Raw genomic sequence first — 21,981 nt, 5'->3', positions numbered from 1 at the left:
TGTTCATTGTAAGTTCTGGCAGCTCTTTTTCCTAAAAAAAAATAGCACTGGACATCTCTATTTTCATAAGAGAAATGTTGTGGGGTATGGAATAGGATGTCCCTATTTTCATCAGAGAAATGTTGGGGAGTATGTAATGCACCAGCAGTCATGGGAACTGACTAGTTTTTAAAAAAAACCCACAAAAAACAGAGAGACTGCTAACTTTTCAACTTGGTTTTTTTTTCAGCGGTTGACTTTTGGATTTTACTAGTTCTTTTTTTTAAAAAAAAATTGTTAACTTTAAGGTGTGTTGTTGTTGTTGTTGTTTTAAAAAATAGAAGTTAAACATTTGGTTGCTGGGAAAGAGCAGTTGAAATCCAGGTTTTCCAGAGGTTCACTTGACATGGGTGTAAGCCAGGGGGGCAAAGGAGGCAGCAGCACCCACCCTAAACCAAGTGAAAACAGTGGTACCTCGGGTTACAGACGCTTCAGGCTACAGACTCCACTAACCCAGAAATAGTAGCTTGGGTTAAGAACTTTGCTTCAGGATGAGAACAGATATTGCGCGGTGGTGGCAGCAGGAAGCCCCATTAGCTAAAGTGGTACCTTAGGTTAAGAACAGTTTTAGGTTAAGAACAGACCTCCAGAACGAATTAAGTTCTTAACCTGAGGTAAATAAAAACACTTAACTCAAAGTGGAAATAATCAGAACATTTGAAATGTTTTGACAGATTATTTTTCCCTGAGCACTTGGGGTCAAAAGAAAGTAATTTAAAATGACTGTTGTTGAGACATTTCATTCTGAATCTGCTGGACAGAGCCAGACAAGAGGATGGTAACAGGAGGGGTGTCCTGCCCCCACCCCCCCAAAAAATCCTGGCTATGCCCATGTTGCTTGGCACACTCAATAGAGATCTCTGCACTGAATGTGCAGTGCAGTACAGTGGTACCTCAGGTTAAGTACTTAATTCGTTCCGGAGGTCCGTTCTTAACCTGAAACTGTTCTTGACCTGAAGCACCACTTTAGCTAATGGGGCCTCCTGCTGCCGCGCCGCCGCCGCACGATTTCTGTTCTCATCCTGAAGCAAAGTTCTTAACCCGAGGTACTATTTCTGGGTTAGCAGAGTCTGTAACCTGAAGCGTCTGTAACCTGAAGCGTATGTAACCTGAAACATATGTAACCTGAGGTACCTCTGTATTGCCTTAATGAAGGACTAGGACTTATTGTTTGAGCGACTGTGAATTTTAAGAACTACCATTCCCAGAGTTCCTTAGTCCATGCTGACCTTCTTCTGTGCATCAGGGTTGCAGATTAACTGCACAAGAGGGAACAATTCCCCAGGAGAGAGGCCTTTATTGCAGCAAGAGCAGATGGAGCCATTTCCGCAACTAAATCTGAAGGCCCCAGAAAGCTGGATGTGTGAGTAAATAGCCTAACCTTAATTTATAGGTTTAGAGGAATGCCAGAGATTTATTTATGTCTGAGGGGTTTTGTGCTTGAACATTCTTCCTCAGAATTCTGGACATCTATCGCGATTATTTTATTGTTTCCACCATTTAGGCCTCGCTTTCTTTAAACAAGAACAAAAAACACACCCTAAAACGTGCCTCAAAGCGACTTTATAAAATCTGAACAGTGTGTGTGTAAATCATTTGAAATCAGATACGTACTATGAAAATGCTATAGGAGAGAAATTTCTAGAGCCCCTTGTAATAGCAGTAAGCGTATCGTTTTAAAATACCCGTGTATCGCGACATTTTTTTGATCGGAAGTAAACATGCATTTTTTCAAATGGGTGTTAAAAAGGTGCCTCTTTGTACAGGGTGAGTCCTTTAAAAGAGGCCCTGTGGATACAGAGTACAGCGGTACCTCGGGTTACATACGCTTCAGGTTACATACGCTTCAGGTTACAGACTCCGCTAACCCAGAAATAGTGCTTCAGGTTAAGAACTTTGCTTCAGGATGAGAACAGAAATCGTGCTCCGGCGGCGCGGCGGCAGCAGGAGGCCCCATTAGCTAAAGTGGTGCTTCAGGTTAAGAACAGTTTCAGGTTAAGAATGGACCTCTGGAATGAATTAAGTACTTAACCCGAGGTACCACTGTACACATGTTCCACAGGGCCTCTTTTAAAAGACTCTCCCTGTACAAGACATGAAAAGGCCCCTTTGAGTTTACTATCGCCACCAGCGAAAAGGGATCCTTTAAAAATGTCCCATGCCATCTCTTAGCTCAGGCAGACTAGTCCTCAAAGTACGCAACCCCCAGTCCATGCTGCAAAGCCCCACAGCTTTCTGCACATGCTCAGAACCACTCTTTTCTTCTGTATTCCTTCAATATAATCCAGGGACTATTTCAAAAAATTAAATAACTTGGTGGCCTAACTTGGAGGGGTTTTCACAGTGACAACAAGTTCTAACACAGGTAGCCATAAGTTGTTGTCCTGAAAACTGTACAGTGGTGCCTCTAGTTACAAACTGAATTCGTTCCGGAGGTCCGTTCTTAACCTGAAACTGTTCTTAACCTGAGGTACCACTTTAGCTAATGGGGCCTCCCGCTGCCGCCACACGATTTCTGTTCTCATCCTCAAGTAAAGTTCTTAACTTTACTACTTCTGGGTTAGTGGAGTCTGTAACCTGAAGTGTTTGTAACCTGAAGCGTTTGTAACCCGAGGTACCACTGTATAACATTGCTCCTGGCCTTTCAGATGCTATCAGACTACAACTTCCATCATTCCTGGCCATTGGACATGTTGGAGTCTAACACCATCTGTCATCTAGGCCTTGTCCAGAAAGTGGCGGTAGGGGGTGAGTGTTCAGACCCCTTGGTCCTCACTTGTGGGGTGCCTCAGGGTTCCATCCTCTCCCCCATGCTTTTTAATATCTATATGAAGCCGCCGGGAGAGATCATCAGGGGGTTTGGGCTGGGTATCCATCAGTATGTGGATGATACCCAGCTCTACCTCTCTTTCAAATCAGCACCAGTGAAGGCGGTGAAGGTCCTGTGTGAGTGCCTGTAGGCGGTTGGAGGATGGATGGCGGCTAACAGATTGAGGTTGAATCCTGACAAGACAGAAGTACTGTTTTGGGGGGACAGCAGGCAGGTGTGGGGGACTTCCTGGTCCAGCATGGGACAACTGTACCCCTGAAGGACCAGGTGCGCAGTCTGGGAGTCATTTTGGACTCGCTGTGCATGGGGGCGCAGGTCAAATCTGTATCCAGGGCAGCTGTCTACCAGCTCCATCTAGTACACACACTGAGACCCTACCTGCCCGCGGACTGCCTTGCCAGAGTGGTGCATGCTCTGGTTATTACTAGATTACTGTATTTTAATATTTTGTTGGAAGGCACCCAGAGTGGCTGGGGAAACCCAACCAGATGGGTGAGATATAAATTAATTTATTATTATTATTATTATTATTATTATTATTATTATTATTATCTTGATAGCAATCTATCATGGATGCTTTAGTTGGGATTCCTGCATTGCAGAGGGTTGGAGTAGATGTCCTCCGGGTTCCCTTCCAACTCTATGATTCTATAAGTCTAAAAGGATGCCAGCATGGTTAAATCATAGAGTCCAGAGACTATGAAAAAACAAACAAATAAAGAGGACCATCTCTGGAGGGCCAAAGGTTCCTCAACCCTGCATAAGAATGAGAATAATAAAAATAAGAATAAGAATAATTAGAATAATAATGATTAGAATAATTAGAATAATAATGATTAGAATAATTAGAATGATAGTGATTAGAATAATCAGAATAATAAAAATATGCCACCCAACTCACTGGGTTGTCCTAGCCACTCTGGGTGGCTCCCAACAAAATATTTTAAAAATATTAAAAGAACAGTTTTTAAACACAGGAAAGGGTCCCCAGCTACACACACAGACACAGAAAGAGAAAATGAAACTTGTAAAAAATATAAGAAATAATTAAGATTAATGGAAATAGCAATGCAATGCACACAAGTGCTGCTTACCAAATACAATGGATTTCCTGGAAGTCGTTCGTTAGGCAAGCGTTCACATAACGAGCCTAGAATTTCCGTGCATTCCTATGGATACATTTCTCATCAGGGATTTGCCCGGTCTCTCCGCACAGTCCTTCTCTCCGTGTTTTCTTCCCGCAATGGCTACAGCAAAAGAGAGAAACAGGAAAAACTGAATTGCCCCACATATCTCTCCCACACTCTGCTTTGTCCAATCTCACTCCCTGCTTTCATGGTTTCTGCCCAAAAATGCTTGCTGCCAACCAGCAAAGCACAAACAAGCAAGGAAGTCAGGAAGTGGAAAAACTCTGGATGTTCAGATTTCGGAATCTGTGGAGTGTGCAGCAGGGTTTGGGCACAATTCTTTATGTTTGCATAAGTAATTTTTTGCAGAGCGAGCTGTCAGATAGCAGGATCTGTGTGTACATAACAACAGTGAGGCATGAAAACATACAAAATGAACTAATATGTTGCAATAATAGTACATAAGAGACTGTAGCTCAAAAAAACCACTGAACTAACTGAAAATTCCCATTCTCCTGTTTATTATTGTTTATTTTATGTGTTTTTATATGTGTTTTCATGCTTTTGTCGTTATGTATTGCAATCGTATTTCCACTGGCAACATTAATTGTTTCTCAGATTGTTTCATCCTCTGAGCCCAACATGTTGTGATTACTACAGTTGCATTTTAGAGCATCTGCAAAAAAAACACCAACAAAAATAATCAAGGTCTGAAAAACACAGGAGGAAGAAGGCGGAAAACAGTGCAATGCAACAGTTTCATAACTACGTTGTCATGAGGATAACCTGTAAAAAGTGAACAAACGAGGAATGGCAATTGCAAGAGAAAAGGCTTGGTGCAGAACACCAAACTAGATTGTGTCTATTGTCAAATGCCCTTGAAAAGGTTGTCCTCCAATGTTCAAACTGTCACAGCAGAGTTGAACATTTTGGCAATGCCTTGCTCCTGGTGGATCTACAAGGAAAACAATTCATCTAACATCAGAAGCCACTTACAGTTAATCTCAGCTGGGAAGCTGTTTTACAGATTGTCAAGAAAGGAAGTGTGAGAGCAATATGATTTGCTGGTGTTTCAGAGTGCACTGAAAATGGACAGTTTTGCTAATACCTCGTCTTGGCCCATTTCCTTCTTCCTGGCCACATAATTTGAACATGGGAGGAAACATGTGCCATCCATGTTTTATCCGCCATTCCCTCATTGGGTCCTCAATTTGAGGGGAAAGCCATTGCAGCTTGTGGGCCATTGCAAACACGGGAACATTGTAGGGAAGGCAGAAGACACAGCCCCAGATCAATTAAAGCTACTTTGGCTGAGCCACAAATCCTATGTCAAGTCTTTTCATGTTTTCTACTTGACTTGTGATAAACCACATCTGATTCATTCATAACTTTCACTTGAACTCCAGCAACTACAAGGTGGGGGATCTCTTGCAGGTAGCTGGAGGCATTTTTGTGGCTCTTGCTGTAAAAGCAGGCAGTGTCGTTTCTAGTAATGGGAAAAGGGAGTTTTTATATAAAAATCAAAGTGGCCCCTATCAATCAATCAATTGACAAAACTTTATTGCCTTAGCCATCGGGCATAGCACTCAGTCATACACATCAATAACTATAAACAATACAGAGGGATAATAAAATAGCGCTATTACATGTAAGATTCCACATAACAGCCCACAACTTTGGCTCCAGGAAACTTTTCCAGCAACAGAAACCAACAGAACACGCTAATCTCTTACATCTGCTTGGTGGCGGTAGGAATTTCCCGTTTTTTTAATAATTAATTTTATTGAAAGTTTTCAACATTAGAGACAATAAAACTATTGTATTTTTCCAGGTATAACACGCCCCCATGTATAAGACGATTCCTATTTTGGGGGGTCTCAAATTTAAGAAAATGGGGGGAGATGGCCCAGAGTGGTTGAGCTTTGGAGGGGGGGCAATGCCGAAAATCACTAACCAGACTGACACACACTGACAACCGCTCGCATCGCACTAGCCAACATGCGTCTGCTCACTCACCAACAGCAAGCGGCAATCGCACACCCAATTGCCGAAGTGGCAGCCAATCCACAGCAAACCTTGCCACATCAGCCAATCACCACAGCAGCAGCAAACCCAAAGCAGCACTTGACGCAGCCACAAATCACCCACAATATCACTGCTGTCGCGGGTGCAACCTATCTCTCGTCCGTCCCCTAAGACGACCCCCATTTTTTAACATTATTTTAGAGTAAAAACAATTTGTCTTGTACACGGAAAAGTTCGGTAATCTAAAAAATAATAATAAAGGGCATGGCAGTGAAGAGAAAAGAAAGATAAACAGAAGGGAAAGAAAGAGAAGGGGAGGGAAATATTTTTTTAAAAAGCAATAAACTCAAAACCATATGCATATAGCCCTCTGTCACAATTATATCTTAATTCTTAATCCACACATAGAGGAGTGAATCTTCTCAGCTCTCAACAATTTTTATAAGTAGGCAAATAAGAAATTATGGATAAGAGGTGAAATCTCTTCCCTAGCAGGCTTATACAGTGTGCAGTAAAGGAAATAAGGCATAACCCTCACTACTCTGTCCTCTCCTGTTCTACCATTTCTATATAAGGCCTCCAAGACTACGATTCTATGATTTCAATTGTTGGAGGGTCCAATTAGATCCTGCCAAAGCCATGACTCATCTACCAGATGCCTTCATTTGCCAAATTGAGGTTAGGGTTTCCAATGCAAGCAGTATCCATTGCTTGGTGAACCACACACGCACACCCAGCTCTAATTGGTCATCTAAATTATAGCCTGATTTGGTTACATGGCTGTGCATGGACTATGCTTGTGTAGATTGTAGAAGTTCATCGAAAGCTATTGCAGAATACTGCCACTAGGCTGTTGGAGCGAGTGCCCAGTCACTCCTGCGTTGAAAGAGCTGCCAGTATGCTACTAGGACAGTTTCATGGTCTTGCTATGGGCATGTATACAAAACAATTGGGGACAGGTGACCTCTAAGGAACATCTTACCTTGTATACCACTGCCTAGTCACTTCAATCATAGACTCTCTTAGTAATGGCCTATTCTTCCAAGGTTCAGCTTGCATCCTCTAAGAACAGGGCCTTTAGCCTGGTGGCAGCTGCCCTTCGGAATGTGCTTCCAATGAACATCAGGCAGGCTTCTACATGACACTGGCTTCAAGCTCATCTTTTCACCCAAATTTTCTTTGAGATCTACTGATTTGTGATGTATTTTGCACTTGTGTTATGATTCTCTTATTGGCTGTATGCTGGGCATCCATTTAATATTAAGAAATCATGCAGAAAAAATGCATTCTGGGAGTTTCAGTCCTTAAGGGTTAACTTTCTTATCCATGGAAGTACAAGTAAAGGGGGAAATATCATCCCGATCTATTCCACGGGATGTTAGGCTTCCCTCTGGGCCGTCGCCAATGCGGGCATTAAAGTCCCTACATCAGCCTTTCTCAACCTGTGGATCCCCAGATGTTGAACTACAACTCTCATCACCCCTAGCTAGCAAGGCCAGAGCTCAGGGATGATGGGAGTTGTAGTCCAGCAACATCTGGGGACCCACAGGTTGAGAACCGCTGCCCTACATAGTAGGAATCGAGCATCTGAATATTTCACCTTTATCTGCTCTATAACACTTGTTAGATTTGTCCAGATCTTAACCACCACAGCTAGGGTATGTGCTGGTGGAAAGTAGATGTTGATACAGAAAAATAGGTCTCCTGCCCCTGCACTGAACTGTAGTGGCAAGAAATATTCATAGAGGAGATCCGACTCCACAACACTGATTTCCCCAGCCAAATCCAGTGAGGTAAAGGTGCGCAATCCCCCACTTCCTCGTCCTTTTTGATGTCTCTTGACTGCAGGGAGGCTATGCTGAGAGTATCCCTGCAAGTGTGGAAGGTCAGCATCTTGCAGCCAGGTTTCCTGTAGGCAGATGATGTCAAAATTCTGCAGAAATGTAGTAAGATCTTTATCTCCTTTCTTGCTCCAAGTTCTAGGTGAGGATGTTGAGATCTTTCTTGGGTTTACTGAGTCAACAGTGAGAGCTCTCAGGTGGTCTTACTGTGGCACCAGCTCCAGTGTGGGTGCCTGTATCACCGGCATTTAATCTTGGGGATGCGAGGTTTTTTGATGCTGGGCTCTTATAGAAATGACTAAATGTCAATTCCCCTTCTCTAGGTGGAGGCTCCTGGAGAGATCCTGTTGTAGGGTTTTGGGTGCGATGCTGGAATAAGGGTATCATCTCTGGGGAGAGGTTTTTCTTGTTGCCCATGTCTCTCCCTTAATACAGGGATGTTATTGGGGTAGGTTATGTATGGGGGCGCTGTATTCCTACTAGTGCTATTGTTATGTGTGAGACCACTTGGCTGGTACCTTTTTTGATGAGAACTTGGTACAGGGTGTCTATCAATTGGTGCCTGTTTGGCGGGATTGTTGTGGTCTATATGTAAATTGAGATTTTTTTTTCCCCCTAGGAAGTGGTTACCCCACTTAAATGACACTTTGGGGATAGGATTGTTTAAAGTTGGGTCACTGTTTCTTTGGTTGCAGTTTGGCCTTAGATCCAGGCTGGTGTGGATTCTTGCTAGATCAGCTTCATCTGTTTTATCTGTTCCCCCCTCTGGAGCATTTTGCCAGTCATCGATGACCAGCAAGTCAGGGTTGGATAAAGTGATATGGGAATTTTCCAACCAGTTCTTCTGGTAGTCTTCTGTAGCTATTTGATTTGTCGGGGGCAAATCCTTTCTTGCCCAGACTTGTAAAAGGGCATCTGCCTGTCTCTCTGAATCCCATTCTTTGTTAAAGGGCATATTGGTTAGGATCTCAGGTTTGTTTGAATTACTGTTTAAATTAGTGGTGCAGACTTGATTAGATTTGTTATTGGTGCAGTCTTGGTTAGGTTTATTGGGTTGTGCCAGCAGAGGTGGGGAAACTGTTGTTAGGATCCCCAACTTAATTAGCCTTAACAAAACAAGCATGTTAGCCTTGATGCCAGATAGCTCCTTTCTTAAGCAGTCCAAGTTCTGAATTTTTTTTCCATTAGTTTGCGTATTAAGGAGATAATGGTCTCGGAGGTAGCCATGCAAATCTGCAAATTTTTCTCCCTCTGCCCTATCAGTTCCTTTGGCTGTGGACTGAGCCTGTTGATTAGGGGTAGAGCTTGTGTTGAACTGCATGTTGGTATGAGCCACATGTGTAATATAAGAATTTTCACATACTCGTGCTGGGTCAGGAGACCAGTTACCCAACTGTTCATGGTCGGAGGAGTTTTGCCAACCTTCTGTTTGTTGGTTATGGTCATTAATGCTGCTTAAGGGTGCAAGATTCAGTGACTCTTGGGCAGGGCCAGTGGGGTATCTTCAGTAGCTATATGGCTAGTTACCACTGGATGGCAGTAGTCTAGGGTGGTCTTTTGTAGGAGAGGTAGGGCTGTTTCTTTATTGCTCTGCTTCCTCTCTTGGGCTCTAGTTAGCACCATAGTGGATTTATTGCACATTTGCTCTGGGTATCTCTGAAGGCTCAGTGGCTCTCAGTGAAGCAGCTCACAGTAATTAGAGTAGATTGCAGTCGTTCTGTAATTCCTCACCAACAGCGCCGGGCCCTGGAGTTAGTGGTATCATCTGATGTTCCTTCTCTGTGAAGCCTGTTTGCTGTATGCTGTTCACCACCATATTTTTTTCTTCTTAATGTTGGTGGGTTTAGAAATTTTGGCAAATAAATAAATTCAATATTAGATGTCCCTAACCCTAGTGGCACCTTGGAGATGAGCACATGGTTCTTGTGGCATAAACTCTGGGAGGCCAGAGCCCATTTCATCCAATGCACCTGACACAGTGGCCTCTATTTCGTGCAAGGTTGTGACTGAATGCTTATAGCATTTGGCTCTTTTTGCCAGATCAGACTAATGCAGAAACACTTCTGGAATCTACATAATTCCCTAGGAAGAGGGACTAACTGCCAAACTAATTTTAATCCATAGGATAAGTTTGTCCATTGGGTATTTTCTGACTTGGACTTTGGTTCTGATTTGGAGTTTTAACCTTGCTTTTAGCCACATATTTATCTTCCTGGTTTATAGTTCCTTTGTTGTGGCCATGGCCAAGATAATAAAGTTTGGTGACTGATTTAGCCTCTTATCTAACAATTCTCCAGGTAGCCACAGGTGAGTGGGTGGATTTCTATGCAGAGATGAGCAAACAAGCTGGCAGATGATGCTCCAACCCTCTTCCACTAGCTTGCTTGATTTCAGCACTAGCTACAAAGGAAGGGACTGGCAGAGGGAGAATGGACCACTCCATCCTCCTTAGGAACATAGGGAGGTGCCTTTTACAGAATCAAGTCATTGGCCCATCTTGTTCCCATGTTGTCTTCACTGACCTACAGCATCTCTCCAGGATTTCAGACTTTCTCAACCTGACTTGGAGATGCCAGGAATTGAACCAGGGACCTAATGCATGCAAAGCAGATGCTGTACCACTGAGCTGTGGCCCTTCCCCAAGTCCACTTGTCTCCTTGGTAGAGGAAGGCCACTTTCCCTTCTTCCACCAGCCCATTTGGAAGAAAGCAATTTTATTTAATTTTTACTAGCCATGTAAGAGACTAATAGCTTGCATTTCCATGCTGACTGCAGAGTCTTCTCCCTATTTAGCCTTTTAGCAGGCTCGTAACTTTTGTGATATTGATTGACTGGTTTACTGGTTTACTGATTGATTGATTGATTGATTGATTGATTGATTGATCTTGAAGACAATTTGTGAGTTTGTTTTTTATTTGTGAGTTGTTGTTGTTTAAAAAAACTCCTTCCTTAGGAGCAATAATCAAATTATTTGGTTTGCAACAACCACCACAACAATCAACACACACATCTCATTAAAATGGCAAACAGGGCTCTGAGCAGACTTTCTCTTTTGGGAACAATTATTCTAAGCTTTATTTCTTTTTCTTTTTTTAATTATAGTTATATTATTGCTTTCTTCCATGATGCTAAATGCAGATCACATGAGACCTTCAGCTGGTCTCTCATCCAGACCCTGCTTAGCTTCTGCATAACTCTTGCATCATATGGCTTTCAGCCATACCTTAAGACTTGCATATAGACTACAACGAGAACCTAGGCCAAACTACAAGACAAATCCTGACATACATCTGTTTGGAAAATTATGCATAGATGGGCTGTGACTCCAACAGACAGGGTCTAATTTGATTCCTCTAGTCAGCTCTAACTTGTATCTCTGCCAGCCAGGACCTGCCAAGGAGGTCAAAAAGCTGTGCTCATCACTGTACTGTACTAAGATACGTCTTGGTCATCTTACAACCTATGCATAATTTTAAAATCGATAAGGTTGTTTGGAATCAGGTCTATATTTGTACTTTTCTGGGCTGCAAATGCAATACATTGGAGTCTATTAGCAAACAGTGATGATGTGCTTTCAAGGGCCAACCTAGATAAGACGAATGAGAATTCTTTTTGAAACGCACATTCCATACCTACAATTCAAGAAGGTGTGTCCTACATTGTCCAAGTGTGTCCAAGTTCTTGTAAGTTATATACAGTGGTTCCTCGGGTTAAGTACTTAATTCGTTCCGGAGGTCTGTTCTTAACCTGAAACTGTCCTTAACCTGAAGCACCACTTTAGCTAATGGGGCCTCCTGCTGCTGCTGCGCTGCTGATTTCTGTTCTCATCCTGAAGCAAAGTTCTTAACTCGAGGTATTATTTCTGGGTTAGCGGAGTCTGTAACCTGAAGTGTATGTAACCTGAAGTGTATGTAACCCGAGGTACCACTGTATTCAATAATCTATCAGAATATAATAAAATTAACTCTCAAAACATCAGCAAATAATAATTAAACAGAAATTCACTCTTAACAATTACAATAAATAATTACTAAACTATGATAAGTTAAAAATAACTGCAAGTCACAATGCATAAAATACCACACTACATACAAAACTATGCAATGCACAAAGAGGTACTATTTTTTTTATTTAAAAAAATCTCTTCCAAATCTTCCAGCATTCACCTTCACTGGAGGTCGACATGTTCTATTGTTACATATTTTTGTTAGAATACCAGCAACTTCACATACCAGCTCTTTAAGCAGCAACAAATATCTATAATAATATTGCAAAAAAATCAGTTCCACTTGTAATCCAAACACATAAACCAGTTTAAAAGGTCTTTCACCTTCGCTTACTGGTAAATATTTCTGCAGGGCTGAACCAAATATCACCTGGGGGGAAGTTCCATAAGTGGGGTGCCAACACAGAGAATGCCCTGTCGTCATCACCATTATTATTATTATTATTATTATTATTATTAATCATTTCTACCCTGCCCATCTGGCTCGGTTTTGGTACTTGGGTCCCAAATTGTTTAGGGCTTTACATGCCCTTGGCTTGGACTCAGTGAGTTGCCAATAACCAGAGTTGGGTATCCTTCCTGGTTTTCCTTTCAAGGTAGATGGCAGGGGTCTCATATTGGTGGAAACTCTGACAGCTCTCTTTAAACTAAAATAAAAATGAAGCATCATCTGCACTTCCCTTGATAACAGGCCCTTTAAAAAAAAAATAAACAACACCTGAATCATAGAAACTGAGAGTTGGAAGGGACCCAAAGCCATTGAGTCCAACCCCCTGAAACTGTAAAAGGCTAAAGGAAGGGTGTGGCCTTCCAGATGTTGTTGGACTCCCAATTCCCATCATCCCAGCAAATGTCAGGGATGATGGGAGTTGTAGTCCAGCAACATCTGGCGAGCCTTAGCTTCCTCGTTCCTGTGCTAAGCCTTGCCACTGCATACTGTACCTGAAAGTGTCCACTCATTTTCACAGCTGCCCCTTGTGTGTTCTGGGATACAGGCCCAGAGCTGGAAGGCTGTGCTCACTGACCACAAAGCTCTTGGTTGTCTCGGCTCCAAACCACCCCCCAAAGGCTTTGCTCGCCACAAAGTTCTCTGCTGTACCAGCTCCAAACCACCAACTCATGTCTGTAGGCAGTGATGTTTTTAAGGGGCGGATATTGGAGCCTGGAGCATCTTCTATTGTGCCAATGGCATTTGGGCAGGAAAACAGGTGCTACCCCGTCTCAGTTAGACCCAAAACCACAGTTCAGTGGTACAGCACCTGCCTAGCATGCCCAAGTTCCCAGATCCAGTGCCCTCTCTCTAGGCAGGCCTGGGAAACCCCTGTCTGAAACACTGGGCAGAGTAGACCATACTGAACTGAACTGGTATAGTTCAACTCAATGCAAGGCGTTTTCCTTATGTTCAGAGAGCAAATCTCCAGAATATTCCAGGATGGTGTGTGTTTGACACCCCCTGAGTCCTTTTGAATGGGACACCTATTTAAGGCAATAGGATCCACAGCTTCCTGCACAAAGGAAGCAGGCAGGATCAGGCAGCTTTCTATAATTTCCGGCAGGATCCACCTTTTTTTTTTTTTTAACCCACCCCCATCCGCTGCCATTACAACGCTGCAGAGCTCATGCCCTCCATTATTATTTTTTTTGGTATTATTATTTTTTAATTCTTCATCCTCTCAGCGCTTAGCTCCCCTGTGTGTGTGTGTGTGTGCTTTGAATTAATCCTTTGGAGTGTTTGTGTATGTTTTCCCTCCCCCGCTCCTTAGCCACACCGCTCTCCCCCCACCCCACCCCCCACACATACAAGCTCCATCCCTGATTTCTGGGTGTGTTAACTCCAATGTAGCTCTTTCAGTTCCGTGTGTGTGGGGTGTGTGTGTGTGTGTGTTCTCTCTTTCACCCCCCCCCACCTTCTCCGCCCCCAGGCATGAGAAGCTGCAAGATGGTCCGGGTGGTTAGTGTTCTGGGTCTGGTGATGCTCAGCGTAGCTCTGCTGATTTTGTCCTTCATCAGCTACGTGTCTCTGAAAAAAGACAATATCTTCACCACTCCCAAATACGCCAACACGGGAGTGCCACGAATGTACATGTTCCACACTGGATTTAGGTGAGTGCTTGAAATACATACATGTATATATTTAAATGTACATATATCATCTTCCAGGGGAGGAAAGAGCCAGTGAGCTGGGCGGAGGGTATGCATGCTGGAGAGGAAGGGTTAGAGGAGGGAAGGGTGTGTGTTGCGCGCGGGGGGGAGTAGATATTACTATTATTATGATCATTATTGGATCAACGGGACACCCCCATTCCCCACCTCTTCGCTTTTTGTGCCAGCGGTAAACCAAGCCCCCACCCCTCCCTTTTAAAAATCGATCAGATCATGCAGAGGTGGGGGGGGGGGTTGCCTCCGTGGCCAGAGGAAGGTGGGAGGTGAGGAACCCCCGGCTCCTATAGATATAGATAAAATATGATGCGGGTCTCTGACGAGAATCATGGTGGCTCCCTGCCCGGTTCATGTATATTCCATCATGGGGCGAGCTGATGGCGCAGGCGCCCTCTTTCCCCGGCTGGGGATGGGGGAAGACATCGGCGCGGCTTCCCCACCGTTTTGGGGGCGGGTTGACAGATGCACAAACGCTCTTTAAACGCGCAGGGGGCTAGGAAGGGTCTCCGATCGCTCCCTTCCACCATTCCTTGTCTTCCCCCATCCCCACCCCCCGTGTTCTGCACTGCCCCGGCGGTCTGGTGATAGAAGTGGGGGGGGGAGTCCTTTGTGTGATTGTGGCTTTCTTAATTTTATTTTAAAATGCATTTTAAAAAAATTCTGCTTGGAAGCGCTGCGCTCCCCACCATCCCAAAGAAGCGCAATTTGACTCCCCATTTTAGCGCCGGCAGATTAGAGGCACCCTCTTCTCTGCGCGCAGTGATCGGGCCCGGAGAATTAGGGGAGGGGAATTTTCCAGGCAGGCGTGAGGCGGAAGTCGTGGAGACGATTCGCATGCTCTGCTGGGTCTTCCTCCTCCTCTGCTGGTCCAGAGGCCGGGAAATGCCCCAGGCTGTGCAGACGTGGCGTTGCATTGGCTCTTTGCAAAAAATAAGCCCTTTCCCAGCTCCCACACAAATGCTTCTGGTGGGGGGCGTTGCTTGAAGTGGCCTCCTACCTCTCAGAGAAAGAAGAATTTTTAAAGTGAATGGAAACTTGAGGCTCCGACGTTATCTTTCGGAGGTCGCTGTCCATGGTGCTGAATTTGCATCCGCTCCCGTTCTGCGCCCCTCCGCCTTCACTCCCTTCCAAGCTTACTCTCCGCTAATGAACCGCCCAGATGCTAACGGCTCTGGCTATTCAGAATGGGGGGGGGGGATCAAAATCAGAGTTTGGAAGGGACCTCAAATGCCATCTAGTCCGACCTCGTGCTGATGCAGGAAATCCTGCAGAGTCCCTGTTCGGTGCCCGTCCACCCTCTGCTTCTAATTAAGGAGAACTCTCAGATCACAACATTTGAAAGGGCGGACCATTCTGTTTGTTTTCTACTTTTGTGTGTAGGTGCTGCCTACCAGGGGAAGCAGAGCTGGGCTAAATGGCCCAGTACAAGGCAGCTGGATACCTTAATCTATATTCTGTGCGTGGGTCCCACTTGAAATGCTTTTGCATGTTGTCTTCTCCATGCTGCCACTTTAATAAATATAGTGTTATGTAACCATAATGCTGTGGCTGCTTCTGGTGGCATCGTCTGCTGTCTAGACTAATGTGTGGACTGGCTCTTAATCATTAGAAAATTTGACGTACTGGGGGAAATTAGAGGCTAAGCATAATCAGATACATGTCTTCTCAGAGTTAAGTCTTCCTGAGTTCAGTGGGACTTACTGTTGTTTAGAGTTGCAGCCTAAAAGATGCTTTACATCAGGGATCGAGGATCTGCTGTTGGATTCCAACTCCCATTAGCCCCAGCTAGCATGAGTGATGGGAGCTGATGTCCATCCAAATCTGGAGGGCACCATAGGCTCCTCACCCCTGCTTTACATGTTACATTTGTTCTAGTCACATGTAGATAGAAAGTATGATGTACAGCCCATCAGGTGAGAAGAATGTGCACACTGGCACATTTGCAAAGCTAAGCAGGGTCCGGTATGGTTTCAAATTGGGTGGGGGACTGCATGTTGAGATTGCTGCATTGCAGGGGGTTGGCCTAGATGACCCTTAGGGTCCCTTTCAATTCTATGACTCCCTGTATGCATGCAGCAAAATGCTTAGGAAGGACTCTAGCTCATTGGTAGAGTAGCTGCTTTGTTAAATCCCTGGCTTCTCCAAGTAGAGAATGGAAGATACTTCCATCTGAACAACCCTGGAAAGCAACAATCAATCAGCGTAGATAATACTGAGTTAGATAGACCAGTGGTCTGGCTTAGTATGAGGTAGCTCCCTAAAGTACGTTCAGGTGAGAACACACAAACAATGATCTACACACAGGTTCCAAGCATTTTCATCAATGGATTTCCCCCCCTCTTTTTTTAATTCCATAAAATTTATACACTGCCTGAGTGTAGAAAAAGCCACCTCACAGCGGTTTGCAAAAGATAAACAGAAAAATTGGGGAGGGGGGTTACAACCGTATTTACAAAAAGTTAAAAACTTAGCAAAAGTACAGAGAGGAAGAAGGGCCAGTCTGCAGGGGAGTTTCTCTTACAGGTTCTAAAGATCTCAGAAATCTGCTCTGCAGTTCCCGGGAGTAGGGCTTTTTGCATGTGGCTTCCTCTCTTCTGTGGAATAGCATTTGCTGCCATGATATGACAGACAACCGCTTTCTGGAAACAGCCGGAGACCTTTTTGTTCTGACAGGCTTTTCCAGCTGGATAAATGGGCCTTTACTTTGTTTGGTTTTAGTTTCTTTTTAGATGTATTTGCTGTTTTTCGCTTTTTAATTATCTTTCATGTGCATCAGCTTGAGATTGTTGTTTTGAAGGCAAATAATAATAATAGGTGGGGCAGAAGAAGCAGTAGAGAAATAGGAGAGCATGAAGCACATGAATTCCTGGGGACAAGGAGAAGGCCAAAAAGAGTCTAAAGGAAGATGATTAAAAGTGGTAGCAAGCATAGTTTCAGGTCTCTAGCTTGCCTGTAGCATTCCATAGCATATTTTCCTCCCCACAACATATTAAGTGCAAGATTACATATGTAGCAGGATCTAATAGATCCATCACTTTGGGCAACAGCAGCAATGCTTTCGAACCCTCTTCCTGTGGGGGAAGCATCTCCCAGCACACGTATGAATAGCATGTCAGGGAGAATGAACAACTTGCCCTTTCTCCAGGTTCTCATCTGGACTGGGATTTGGTGAGATATGTACAACCGAGCATGTTTAGATTCCAAGTGTAATGTGTCACAGAACATATATTGTCTATTTGATGGTGGGGTGTCCTTGAAGACTGGTTTGCACTTCATTCTAGACTGTAATAGAATAGTTAATTTACTCCTTCATGCTTTGAGTGAATTCACTGACGGTGTGGATATGTGATCCCTTTCAGGTCCCAGTTTGCACTGAAGTTCCTTGACCCTTCCTTTGTACCCAATACAAACGCCTTGAACCATGAGTTGCAGGATAAGGCTCCCAAATGGACATTCAACAGAACGGCATTTTTGCAGCAAAGGTGAGTGAGAATGAGACAAACCTAAGCCATCAAGCCAAAAGCATGTTGTCATGTTTCTTTAAAAAAACAAAGCAATCACAGTTGTTATTTAACTAACTATTTGGCAACAGGTAGTGTGTGCTCTTGGGAGTTTTAAAGATCAACCAGCCATAACAGTGATCTATGAATGAACGAGCAGTGCTTTGAGATGGGGTTCTGTGTTCAAAATCAGAACTTCTGCTTTTCTCAAATGTTTGAAAACAGTGCTTATACCAATAAACGCTAAGCCCTTCCTATTTTGAGAAGGCATGTTTTTACCGCAGACCTGTCGCTGAAGATGTGACTTCTTTCTGATCAGTATGTGAAAGTTGTATTCGATTTCTTTCTCACCTCCATGGCCTCCTAACAACCCTGGCTCCAGTGGCAGGTAGCGTGGTGGTGCAGAAGTGCTTACCTGACCTCCAGTCCTAGCAAATGAGTTTATACCGCTTGCTGGGAAGGAGAGTGCCATGGCTGCAGAAAGGGCAGCATGGTACATACACGCCAGCAGGTGCATCAGATTGGCACAGCCAGGACGTTTGCATTGCACCAGGTTTGTCGCAGCCTCACCCCAACCCTCCCAGTAAGCAGTGACAACTCACCTGCCGGGAGGTCAGGTAAGCACCACCACCCCACCATGCCATCTTCTTGCCTCTCTGACCCCCGTTACACTCTCAATGTGAGAGTAGCTCTGCCACAACAAAACTCTGCTTCCTGAGAATTCTGAAGTCAACAGAGAAAGTTGAAGGAGGATAGAAATCAATTGCGCACTGCAGGATCTGACAGCTTGCTCCATCCAGCGATGTGGGGTATAAAATTTCCCAGGGCTTTCTTTTTCTGTGGGAAATTTTCCCTTCCCGAAGTTCATTAGTATCAATGAATGGATTCCAGATGCGAATAGAATATTAAGCAAGCTCGGCAGTTTCAAAGATGTAGTTAATATTTGTCCGGTGATTATCCCCAGCGAGTATGTGAGTCGGCGTATATCGTGTGCAATTCTTTGGGTTTCTAACATTTATTAGTGCGTCAACAGTTTTCAATAACTTCGGGGAGGTCCCTTAGTTTTAAATGATGTAACAGAAGCACATGATTCTCTTTGCAATTTTTACAAGTATTCTTTGCAGTTCTTTGCAATTTTTACAAGTATTCAAATAATACATAATTTAAGCTGTGCCTTATTTCTTCCCTTCAAAGAATTGTGGGGAATTGGGACAAAAATTAACAGGGGGTACTTTTTTGAGGGTGGGGGCTTTGTTTACTAAATTGGGGGGGGGGGATAACATGCTAAATTAAATCACTTGCTCGCAAATCAGAAAACTGTCAGGTACAAATTACCCTGTGCAAGTTAGCTTAATATCCACAGGAAACATTTCCAGAAACATTTTCCCATATTAAGTTTTTACAAAAACCCACATCGCTATATCCATTCATAGTTTGCCTCTCCTTATTTCTTTCTGTCCACTAATTTCCCCAAGGAGCTTAGAGGGGTTAAAAGGAGAGAGGGCAGAGGAGATAATCATTGATGAAAAAAGGTATCCTTCTCCTTTCCAGTGTATATGAAATGGGTCTCCACCCCAACTTTCTCTTATCTTTTGGGCCAGGAGCCTTCAGAATTCTTAGCAGGCAGAGCCCTCACATTATTGGGAATGACCTTGCTCAGTTGTAGAGCATCTGCTTTGCATGCAGACAGTCTCACGGTTCAATCTCTGGCATATCCAGGCTAGGAAATACCTCTGTCTGAATCCTGGAGAGCTACTGCCAGTCATTGTAGAGAATACTGAGCTAGATATGACAATGGTCTGACTCTGTATAAGGCAGCTTCCTGTGATCCTATCTAAACCATCTTTCCTCTACGCCAAGAGCACACAACTCCTGCACTCGGTTATTGCATGAAAAAACAAAATAATGAAAATGCTCTTTATTCCTGCTGTATTTTATTAGTTTTGTTCCAAGTTTGTTCCGAGTTTTACTAAAGCAAACACTGTTATCTAATAGCGACCTGTTCTGTCTGAAATATAAACTGGGATGATACAGCTGTGCTGCAGTGTTAAAAAAACAAAAAAAACTACAAATATATTGGACCAACTGAATAGGCCAGTGCAGGCAGAATGTAGGCTTAATCTGCAGTTAAGTAATTTGGGGGGCGCAGCTATGAGATCAGTTTATGATGTTATGTTTGCAGTTATATTTTATTTTATTCATTCTCGTAAATAAACTTGGAAATATGATTGAAGGGCAATGTGTGTGTGTGTGTGTGTGTGTGTACACAAAGCTGCATGCTTCCTCCTCCCAACTCCTATGTAGGAACATAAGAAAAGTTCTGCAGGATCAGGCCAAATGCCCATCTTGTCAAGCATACTATTCTCACAGTATCCATCCAGATGGCTATAGATGGGCTGGTGGATACAGAGGAGTGGTAGGAGGCCCTACCTTGGGAACTCCCCCAAGGAACCCCCCAGGGAAGAGGACTCGGAGCCAGGGGATCAGTGTTGGGGCGATGATGAGTGGTCAGAGGAAGAAGAGGGAGCAGGCTGGCAGGGGGAGGTGTCAGAAGCTGAAGAGGCAACAGGGTTTAGTGAGCAGGAAGAAGCTGGGGCAGAGAGCAGTTCGGAATCAGAGGCAGAAGTGGAGGCTGGGGAGGAGTGGGGACATGCTGCTGAAGACGCCAGGGACTCTCCCCTTCCTGTTGTGACCAGTTCCTCTCCCCACTGGTCTCCCAGAACATACAGAGGAATGAAGAGGGCAGAGCAAAGAGAGACAAGGCGAAGGCACCTCAGGTTTCTGGAGAAGGAACCAAGAGAGGATCCTTAGAGAACAGTGGGACATTCAGTCCTCACAACTGCCTCGTTGGGGCAAGACCTACTGGGAAGAGTTGCTGTGACCACTAGGCATGCACTCTTTTTGGTTTCTTTGAATAAAGAGTTAACTTCACTGACGCCAGGTGTTTTGTTGCTGACCTGCTCCTGACAAAAGCCTGCAAGCAAGACAGTGTTTCATCAGTGCATCTTGCGGGAGAAAACCCCATATCTTAACTAGCTTACGTTATGTGAAAAAGTCTCTTTCCTGGAGTAGCTGGTGGATGGGTGGATTCCCTGGACCACCCTCTGTCAGGGTAGAAAGTGTGGAGATTAGGAAGTGTTTCCAGAGATATTTCAAAAAGCTCTATACTCAAGGGCCACAAGAGGAGAAGGAGATAGACCAATTTCTGAAAACAAATGGTTTATCAAAACTTGCCCAGGAAAAGAGAACAATCCTGAATCATAAAATAACACAACAAGAAATAGAGGGTGCCATCCAGAATATGCAACTAGGCAAATCTCCAGGTCCGGATGGGCTTACCTCCAAGTATTATAAGATATTGAAAGATTATTTGATACAACCATTAATGGAGGTATGCAATCAGATTTTGGAGGGGAAGAAGGCACCGGAATCGTGGAAAGAAGCCTTCATCACATTGATCCCTAAAGTGGAAACTGAAAAGACTCAACTTAAGAACTACCGTCCCATCTCACTCCTAAATGTGGATTACAAAATTTTTGCAGATATTTTGGCAAGTAGATTTAAAAAAGTATTAAATGAAGTAATTCACAAGGACCAGGCAGGCTTTCTCCCAGGAAGACATTTGTCTGATAATACTAGGAATATTATTGATATTTTGGAACTTTTGCAAACCAACATTAATACAAAATCAGTGTTAATTTTTGTTGATGCGGAGAAGGCCTTTGATAACATTTCTTGGAGGTTTATGAAGAAAAATTTGGAAGGGATGGGAGTGGGACGGGGGTTTGAAAATGGAATAGAGGCAATTTATTCAGAGCAGAAAGCTAAACTGATAGTAAACAATGTGGTGACAGAAGAATTTAAAATTGAAAAAGGAACACGACAAGGTTGCCCCCTATCCCCTCTGTTATTTATTTCTGTTCTGGAGGTGCTTTTGAACATGATTAGGGAAGTTGGTACAAGGAATACAGGTCGGAGTGAAACAATTTAAATTGAAAGCTTTTGCAGATGATTTGGTTTTAACACTACAGGAGCCAGAATCTAGTACGAAGAGAGTGTTAGAATTAATTTATGAATTTGGTCGGGTAGCGGGGTTCAAACTGAACAAGCAAAAAACCAAGGTTTTGGAGAAAAATCTGACACCTTTGGAAATAGATGGGTTTCAGAAAGAGACAGAGTTAAATGTTGTTAAAAAGGTAAAATACCTAGGGGTAAACTTGTCTGCCAAAAATTTGAATCTATTTAAAGATAATTATGAAAAATGCTGGTCAGAAATTAAGAAAGATTTAGAGATCTGGTCAAGATTGAAACTTTCCTTGTTGGGTCGAATTGCAGCTATAAAGATGAATGTATTGCCGAAGATGTTATTTTTGTTTCAGACCCTACAGATCGTGGACAGAGTGGAGTGTTTTGGGAAGTGGCAGAAAGATATTTCTAGGTTTGTCTGGCAGGG

At 43.6% G+C, this 21,981-nt stretch overlaps 1 protein-coding gene across 1 annotated transcript in view; it reads left to right on the top strand.

The window, feature by feature from the left end:
• Positions 1–1,277: 1,277 nt before the first annotated feature.
• The window catches only part of ST8SIA3 (ST8 alpha-N-acetyl-neuraminide alpha-2,8-sialyltransferase 3), a 39,573-nt gene continuing 18,869 nt past the window's right edge, over positions 1,278–21,981 (top strand). The window contains exons 1-3 of the mRNA XM_079995007.1: positions 1,278–1,402; positions 13,791–13,971; positions 17,388–17,510. Coding sequence (XP_079851133.1) covers positions 1,354–1,402; positions 13,791–13,971; positions 17,388–17,510 — 353 coding nt within the window. The 5' untranslated portion in view covers positions 1,278–1,353. The remainder of the gene's footprint in view (positions 1,403–13,790; positions 13,972–17,387; positions 17,511–21,981) is intronic.

The sequence above is a fragment of the Podarcis cretensis genome (assembly GCF_951804945.1).
Source record: "Podarcis cretensis genome assembly, chromosome: 11".
Lineage (NCBI taxonomy): Eukaryota > Metazoa > Chordata > Lepidosauria > Squamata > Lacertidae > Podarcis > Podarcis cretensis.
This window is presented reverse-complemented; position numbering and strand designations above follow the sequence as displayed.